The sequence below is a fragment of the Pollachius pollachius genome (assembly GCF_949987615.1).
Source record: "Pollachius pollachius genome assembly, chromosome: 1".
Classification (NCBI taxonomy): domain Eukaryota; kingdom Metazoa; phylum Chordata; class Actinopteri; order Gadiformes; family Gadidae; genus Pollachius; species Pollachius pollachius.
In genome coordinates, this window is record NC_136934.1 from 32,022,176 (window position 1) to 32,031,361 (window position 9,186).

Genomic DNA, 9,186 nt, shown 5'->3' on the forward strand with positions numbered 1-9,186 from the left:
AGGAGGAGGAGGTCAGGGCTACCGGGTTAGGGGTCAGGTTGTTACCCACTCCTGATAGGACAACAGAGGCGTTGTTGGGGCCTAGCTGGATCATGGGATAGGAGAGAACGGAGGAGCCCGGGTTGCTGAGCTGACCAGCAGACAGAGCAGGGAAGGAGAGGGGGCCGGAGCTGGCTGCAGTGATCTGGGAGAGCTGACCGGTAGAGGGGTCCAGGAGAGCGAGGGACGGACCGGAGGTGGAGGAGACGGAGGACAGGAGGAGGAGCATGGGGGTGGAGGTAGGGGCGGAGTTCCGTGTCAGGGAAAGGGGCAGTGAAAGTCCCATTGGAGATGAGGAGAACTGGGTGGAGGTGGAAGGGGGGGAGAGGAAGAGAATAGGCGTGTTCCCCGATGGGTTGGTGAGGATCTGCATGGTTTGGTTCGCTGCCACCGCGGGCCCAGTCCCCCCGGTGGAGGTCCCACAGGGCTCAGCTGCCCTGGAGGAGTCTGAGTTCTTTGTGGCCGGTGCCCCTGTCGACAGCTCTGCACCCTTTAAAGGTTCAGCGCTCGGAGGTGGGGACTCGGGGGCCGAGGCCTGTGGTGAGGAAAGCAAGTTATCACAAGGAGCGATGAGTGCATGCGATGGGTTCCCTAAACTTTGGCCGAGGTTAGAGGCTAATAAAGTGACCAGCTGTGATGGCTCGTTCCTCTTTCCGTGAAGAGACAGGGACTGAGTCACGGAGCGACCTGAGAGCGGCCCGCCGTCCAGTGTGGAGGTGTCTATTTGGGGCACTTTGTGTCCTTCTGGACTGAGATTATACGGGATTCCCTGGTCATCTATGAAGAGAAAATTGTCATTGTCAGAGTCGATCGAGGAAAGGGAGGCAAACACGGAGGTAGAGAAGAACGAAGGAGACAGGATCGAATCTCCAAAAGAATCTGCGCCGAGTGCGCTAAACGTTTGGCCGCCTTTCCGGACCACACCATCATCATCATCCTCATCATCATCCTCTTCCACCACGTCTCGGTCTCCCTCCCCCTCGAACTCGTCCACCTCCATTATCAGTGAGCTCTCACAGCCGGAGTCATCCCATGGGCACCCACCACTCCTACCGCCAGCGTCCCTTCTCCTCATGGGCAGGCTGAGGTCCAGTGGTTCGGTCTGTTCCTCTGTCCCCTCCCCCTCTGCCTCCACCTCTGCCTCCACCACCTTCAGATCCACTCTCTGCAGACTGAGAGGTGCAGTGACTTCACATTCGATCGCCCCCCCTCCCTCCGTAGGCCTTGGTTCCTCTGGGGCTGCCCTGCTGGGCCCCAGGGGGTCCTCTGAGGCAGGGCTGTGATTGGTAGTAGTACTGTCTTTAAGAAGATTTGTTTTGTCATCTTCAGTCTTCTTCTCCACGCCCTCGTTCCCCACTCCATCAAACGAGCCTGCTATGGGTATTTCAAATTTTTGATGGATAGCTTCTGTGGTCTGGGGCTCGTTCATTATGGCAGATAGAGATGGGGCGCGCGGGGCTTCATCAGGGTTTTGGTCGTTGGCGAGGACTGTTGAAACAGTCTCAGGAGAAAACGGCGCAGATCTTGTGAACTCTGAGGGACGAAACTCTTTGGTCAGGCTGGTGGTAGTGCTTATGATCGGATTTTTGCCCCGAACAATGATTTTGATTCTGATTGGTTGGTTGTTTAAAACAGGCATGCCGGTCTTGACTTTAATTGGCCGCTTGAGTCCATCACTCTTGCAGGTTTTTAGAGGGGCTTGTTTGGATGCACCACCCGAGGCAGACGTTTCTCCATTAACTGATGAAACATGCCTGGGTGTCACAGGTGTGATGGGGAGGAGGTGTGGGTCACTGGCTAAAGTGCTGGGCGAGGTATCGTCTGGTGGGCCGACAAGCACCTTTGGCCCCGATTCTTCCAGAGGTGGGCGATCATGTTGGTCATCCGAGCTGCTGCTGGGTGGGGCTGCAGCCAACTGGGAGTCCATTGTGGGGCATAACTAATTGTGTACCTGAAAAAGAAGAAAAATTAAATCAGTTATACAGGTTTTGAGTAAAGTGTAACAATATAAATAACAAACAATGTAACAATTTTAGGCAGCCTACAAACATAACAATATATATTTTTTTTTTTATATATAAAATCCTGTCGCAGGGAGGATCGCAACTTGACACCCAGGGGTCAAGTTGTTGGTCAAGTTTAGTTCCATTTGGTCTATTATCATCTATAGATGTTATTATTTCATGGTGTTGTTATAGCCTGCTAATTTGTATCCCTACTGGTTCGTTACATCAAATTAATGGTTGTAAGGTGAATTGTTATGTGGTTATAAAAATGCATCTTTTATTAGACAGACAGCTTTTCAATGGGCTTAACGGTGCGAATTTAAATAAAAAGTAATAGGCTATTAAAGCACGTTATTACGCTATACCTATTGGTTGTAACCTTGTCGGCATGCAATACTGATGACCCACGAGAGTGTAAATAAAACACTAATAATAATAATAATAATAATAATAATAATAATAATAATAATAATAATAATAATAATAATAATAATGATAACACTGACAATAAAAGTAACGACAAGACAATCTCATTTTGGACATTGCAATGTTAGATTATTATATCAGTAAGATTATTCTTAGTACCTCCAAATCCAACCTGCTGATATTGGTCAAAGGATAAAAAGAGGCACTGGGTGCAGGGTGGACGCCATTACGCACCGTGGTCCGAGGTCCGAGCTGTCAATAGCAGGAGGGCGGCGCGCGTGTGCGTTGACACCAGTCGAACCTTGGACGAGCCTAACATGAGCGCGTCATCCGCTGTAGAGAACCTACAGCCACAATGGAGCCCGCCGCTTCAGCACTTCCCTTTCTGTCCATCGTAGTATTCTCGGACCTACGGCCAGCCATTTTAGAGACGAGGGTTCGAAACACGAATAGCGAAACGCGAAAGCTTTAACAAAAAAACTTTATCGTGATGTATTGAAGCTATGCTTCAAGAGCAGTTGTGAGGGGTTGCTCGTCATGCTGCCGATACATTTTTAACAGTATTTTAAACTACACTCCCCCCATATATTCGCTGCATAGGGACAGGCTTACCCGAGCCGAGGATATTTCCGGAGGACCAAATATGAATGTGCAGTGTAAAGGGTGATGCTGCGAATACTGAGGGAGGGAGGGGTCAAGGGGAGTTGCTATGGTGTCGCAGCCTACCGGGTCCGACTAGCAGCCATGTTCAGCCTATGACTACGGTTGAACCTGCAGCCTGTGTGTGTGTGTGTGTGTGTGTGTGTGTGTGTGTGTGTGTGTGTGTGTGTGTGTGTGTGTGTGTGTGTGTGTGTGTGTGTGTGTGTGTGTGTGTGTGTGTGTGTGTGTGTGTGTGTGTGTGTGTGTGTGTGTGTGTGTGTGTGTGTGTGTGTGTGGAATATAAAGGAAACTCTTGAAGACTTTAAATTGTTTTATTTAAAATATTGAATTAACAAAACTTACAAGCAACAACAAGGCTTGATGCGTCCAAAACATGTAACCACGCCGACAAAAGATGTCACAAATACTTTAAAGAGAAGCAGACAGACGCAGTTGAATATAATGAAAACTTACAAGGTATATGGAGGAAAAGTTCATAGCAGGTATAATATGTACTTTTAAATCACCATGAGGAATGCAATATGTCATTTTCAGAAAATATTATGATTGTTAACCATGTATTGTCTGATTATCTTACACAGTGCAAAGTGGTAGGGATGATAAAAAAACCATATGCAGTGTTTGAAACAAAACTGTGTAAAAAATATGCCTTGAGAAATACTCAATGGTCTGACACATGCACAGTTATCAGGTGTGTGTGTGTGTGTATGCGCGTGTGTGTATGTGTGTTCGTGTGTGTGTGTGTGTGTGTGTGTGTGTGTGTTTGTGTGTGTGTGTGTGTGTGTGTGCGTGTGTGCGTGTGTGCGTGTGTGTGTGTGTGTGTGTGTGTGTGTGACACGCTGCTGAGGGCCCCGTGGTAGAGGCAGTAGATCTCGGGGCCCCTCATCCCTCCAGGTCTCCAGGCAAACAGGCGTCAATCTCTGAGACGAGCCGGTGAGGGAACAGCTTGTACTGCAGCCAGGTGGGCTCTGTGGACAAAGGAGAGACAACATCACTCTCAGGACCCCTAACCCCAACCCTCAGGACCATGTTGGTGTGTATGGAATAATGTATGCAATGTATGTATGGGTTTGTGCATGTATGTATGTATGTATGTATGTATGTATGTGTGTATGTATGTATGTATGTATGTATGTATGTATGTATGTATGTATGTATGTATGCATGTATGCATTTGTGTATGCATGTATGTAAAGTATTTATGTATGTATGTATGTATGTATGTATGAATTTATGTATGTATGTATTAATTATTTGCAGTATACCTTTATCGATCTTAGGGCCCATGTAAAAACATGCATACATACATACCATGCATACATGACATACATACCTTATATACACCTTATATCTTATACTTACCTTACTATCTATGCACTTTTAAGGAGCTGCTCATTGCATTTCGTTGTACTTTGTATAATGACAATAAAGCTTTCTATTCTATTCTATTATACACTGTCCTTAATGTACACACATACATAGATATACAGACAGATTGATAGAGAGGGAGAGACAGAACATTCTTACCCAGGTAGCAATCTGGGGGCTCTAGTTTTCCATCAAAGCAGCCCTGGCTGAAGGTGAGGCTGCACTGTTTGCGGGGATGTTTGCAGAAGAAGGTGACGTTCTCCCCATGGGGAACCATGCCGTCCGTCAGGTCGAAGGGCCAGCGCTTTTCTCCAACAATCAGCACACGGCTCCGCTGGGCCGGGAGGAGACAGCGAGCTGGACAGAGACCGCCACGTAAAGATTAGGAAAACACAGTTATAGCACAGAACAGTAGAATATGATACCCTACACTAAGTAATGATACTAGTTCGCAGTGTTCTGTCTGGTATGACCTAATATTTGATACCCTACACTAAGTAATAATACTAGTTCGCAGTGTTCTGTCTGGTATGACCTAATATTTGATCAAACACTGACAACAGATGGGTGGGTATCCCTGCTCTGTCTCTGAGCCTCCGGTCTCACCTCGGCAGTGTGGGGGAGGGGCACTCCATTTGCCATTGGACAGACAGGTGACCTTCTGCGGCCCGTCCAACAGGAAGTGCTTCTTACACAGGTAGTGGATGTCGTAGCCCACCTCGTACTCAGTCTTCTGCACGGCCACCACGTAGCCCTTCTCCACCGGCGGGGGGGGCAGGCAGAAGACCACTGGCACACACACAGAGGAAGGAGGAGGGACGGTTTAGTTTGAATGTATATATCTCTTAAATTAATTGCTTTGTTACAAATGATACAAGACAGGTTTTTTTTGTTTCATCTTATGGTTCACTGGTTTACTGTTTGCGCAGGGCCTTGCAATTCCAATTGTAGCCACTAGATGGCAAGACAGCCCCGCAAAAGACCATTACGCGGTGCTATACCGCCCACAAATGTTCCCTCTCTCCTGCATATCATAGTTATTAAGCCTTCAATCCAAGTACAATACGTGTTGAATTGATTCCAGTGTTAGTAGTATTAATAAAGCGATTGATTAAAAATCGACATAATAAAGAAACTTTTTTTTTTAAGATTTTCCACTTGGAGCCACACAGAGACACAATTTGTCACACAATCAGACACATATAAAAGGTATAGTTATTGGAAAAGTGCATGCATCTCATCTCATCTCTACCTGTCTCTCACTCGCGCACACACACACATTCACCCACATTGAACAATCAAACACAGTCAAATGGAAATGGATTCCTTGCCTTGACACCGACAACTAACTTACTTTGACATACGGGGTGAGGGAACTGCCATGTTTGATTTCCTTGACAGAAATTTTCACTGCTTCCCACTATAGATGCCCTGTTTGTGAGAATCATGGAGGAAAGAGAGAGAGAGGGAGAGAGAGAGAGAGAGAGAGAGAGAGAGAGAGAATGAGAGGGGATATGGTGACATTTACAATATGGACTTACACTGGACATTCTATTGACTATACCAACAGGCCTACCAGATGTACATGTTATAGTGCGTCTGTCACTGCGTGTATTTTCCCCCAGTGCTCCACTTTGTCTGACACACACGCGGACACGCATGCGCACGCTTGTGTTGGATCCATTAGGCCCATTAGATGAGTCAGAGCGAATATGGGAGTCAACACAAGATTAGACTATAATGGCCTAGTTAGCCAGAGAGATCCCTCGCTCTGGTCAATGATGTTCCGCCCCTTTGTCACTCTTTGACTTTAACATTACCTTCAGCCCCCCTCGCTCCCACACACACACACACACACACACACACAACCGCACACACACACACACACACACACACATGTTGAGAGTGCCACACACCATTTGACATTCACGTTGTTCTTCACACCCTCCTCTTCCTCAGTGGTTTCATCATGTCTCTCTACCTCCTCCTACTCGCCGCTTCCCTCGCCTGTCAGCCCACCCACGCACTCACATACACAGACACAGACGCACACGCACACGAGCACACAGAGTCTGTGTGTGCGCTCCACTCTCCCGCGCTGAGCCCCGTGGTTCTCCCCTCGCTCACCCAGACAGACAGCTGTACAGGATGCTGGTTCCCACCGCCGCAGTGCCCTGGACGCTGAATTTGCTGAGCACCTCGTCGGGCAGGGCGCAGATGGGGGTTGGCCCGGCGGGGGGCTGCATGGTGAGGGGGGCCTGGAGGATGGGGGGAAGAGTGGAGGGGGGCGGGGCTTCTGTAAGGGGGCAAGATGAGAATGACAGCTTTGATGGTAGCGTTTGTGCAAAGTGCTTCAATTGCCTGTTGTCATATGAGAATCATTGAACGGTTGTTGGAGGGCTGTGCAGTAAAAGCCTGCTGCTCATGTGTTTCTTTTGTAAGGATTATAAGGATAGCCGTTGGCATTGGGAACCAGAGGAAATTGTGTTTTACACCTACTGCGCCACCTTCAAAACGCACACATACACACACACACATAATGAGAATCACAGCATTGATGACCAGACCCAGATACGCTGGGGAACTTCCATTGCTTGTTTGATCACCTTTAAGTCGACGCATTTGTAATAAACCAAATGCTGAGGAAGTCAAAGCGGTAATGATGGAACAGAATGAATTAGAACGGAAAGAAGGCGGAAAGGATGTATGAATTCAGGGTTTAGTTTGTGTTGTTTTTTTGAAACAGGTAAAATGTCTGATGTCTTCGAAGTTAAATAAATATAAAAGGAGCGTAGCCACATTTTTCAGAAGAAGCTAAATCTATGCAGTAGATTGTATAACACTTTTGCATTGTTCTTGCCAGGAGCAGCTCATTCTGAGAGCAGCATTCATAGAGGTTGTGATGTGTTCCAGAGGGAAACCATCCACGCTGAGTACATTTTACAGGTGGGGAGAGGAGAGCTGAAGCCTGCAGAAGAAACCAGGAATATTTCCTACCCTAAAAATGGCAGCGAGGGTTCAGGGGAGGGTAGATGAAGCTTTGCAGGCCTTGGAAAGAAGCCTGGAGCTAAATCTAGTGCTTTCACGTCCTGCCATTCTCCCACCTGACTCCCAGCGCTCCATGCCACCCACACGCTCCCAGAGACAGCGAACGGAGCTGCTCTGCTCACTGTGCAGAATGACGGAAAGGAGCGACGTCGTACGGTTCTGCGGGCTACGAGGAACCTTGGTGAAACCATTGAGGCTAAAGCTCTACTTGTCAGGCCGACCTTGTTAAAGGGCATTTAAAAGGTTGTTTTGTGTGTGTGTGTGTGTGTGTGTGTGTGTGTGTGTGTGTGTGTGTGTGTGTGTGTGTGTGTGTGTGTGTGTGTTTGTGTCTCGCTCTCTCCATCTCTTTGTCTTTATCTCTTTTATCTATCTCTCTTATTTCTTCCACTTGCTCCCTCTCTCTCTCATTTGCTATATTTTAAAGATTTACATTTAGAAAGACATGCACACAAATGTTGCACGTACACACATTTAAACACGCTTATACACACACATACACACAAACACAAAGGCACAGCACAAACTCTGTGGCCTGGAGCGGCTAGCATGTCCTTGGCTGTGTTTGCGGAAGACCTTATCAGAGGGCTCAGATGGAAGGGGATGAGAGGAGAGAAGGATGAGAGGAGAGGAGGATGAGAGAGGAGAGCAAAGGAGAGGAGAACAGGGAACAGAACGCCTAAAGCTGCATGAGCAAGAGAGCTGACTCCTGACTGTGATCTGTCGCCCACACACACACTCACACACACTCACACACACAAACGTACACAAACACACACACACACAAACACATACACACACAAAAAGGTACACAAACACACACACACACAAAGTACACAAACACATATCTACACAGACACACACACACACAAACACACCCCCCCCCACACACACACACACATAAACACATGCACCTAGATATTCACACACAAACACACACCTCACTGTGACACATGTGCAATTTCCCTCCCACATATACACATTTAACGTATGCAGAAAATCTACCTCTCGAGCTCCCACCAATGAAAATACACTCTGTCTCTCCCTCACACAGACACAAACAGAAAAGTACACACTTATGCAAACGGCTCTGAGCCACTTTGACAGTGATCTACCGCCCACCGGCTCTCAATGGGCATGAAGGAGCCTGACCAACTCCAGCTAACACCAATGTACACACACAGCAGCAGCGCACACAATACAACACACACAATACATACAACACTCACAAAATACACACACAGTGCACACAATGCACCAAAGGGGCGCACACACAATACACAAGCAGATTCATATTAGGTTGGAACCATACTATACCATTCAACTATTGGTTCATGTGGTGAAGGGATGCGTCTACGGCAGGGTAGCCCACTCAGTCCATATCAAGGACCCTGGGTTCTGGTTCTGCTGTGTACTTTTTGTGTCGTCTACAGAGAGTATATTCTCCATACAGTCTAAATGTAACCCAGTGAGCGATAGCATCAATGTGCTCTCACTCTCTTAAACAAGGCCTTCACGCTTCTATTTTGGCTTCCATCATCTTTCATTCATTCTGTTTTGACTTTTCCCCTCGTGGACATGAATACTTGCTGACAAGGCCAAGCTGAGGCCTTTGATGCTCAACAGAATGAAAACAAATCTT

General features: G+C 47.3%; 1 protein-coding gene across 1 annotated transcript in view; it reads right to left on the reverse strand.

Moving 5' to 3' along the window:
* Positions 1-3,428: 3,428 nt before the first annotated feature.
* The window catches only part of ntd5 (ntl-dependent gene 5), an 8,391-nt gene continuing 2,633 nt past the window's right edge, over positions 3,429-9,186 (reverse strand). The window contains exons 4-8 of the mRNA XM_079736390.1: positions 6,627-6,795; positions 5,854-5,930; positions 5,106-5,288; positions 4,659-4,856; positions 3,429-4,099 (exon numbers count right to left, since the gene is read on the reverse strand). Coding sequence (XP_079592516.1) covers positions 4,014-4,099; positions 4,659-4,856; positions 5,106-5,288; positions 5,854-5,930; positions 6,627-6,795 — 713 coding nt within the window. The 3' untranslated portion in view covers positions 3,429-4,013. The remainder of the gene's footprint in view (positions 4,100-4,658; positions 4,857-5,105; positions 5,289-5,853; positions 5,931-6,626; positions 6,796-9,186) is intronic.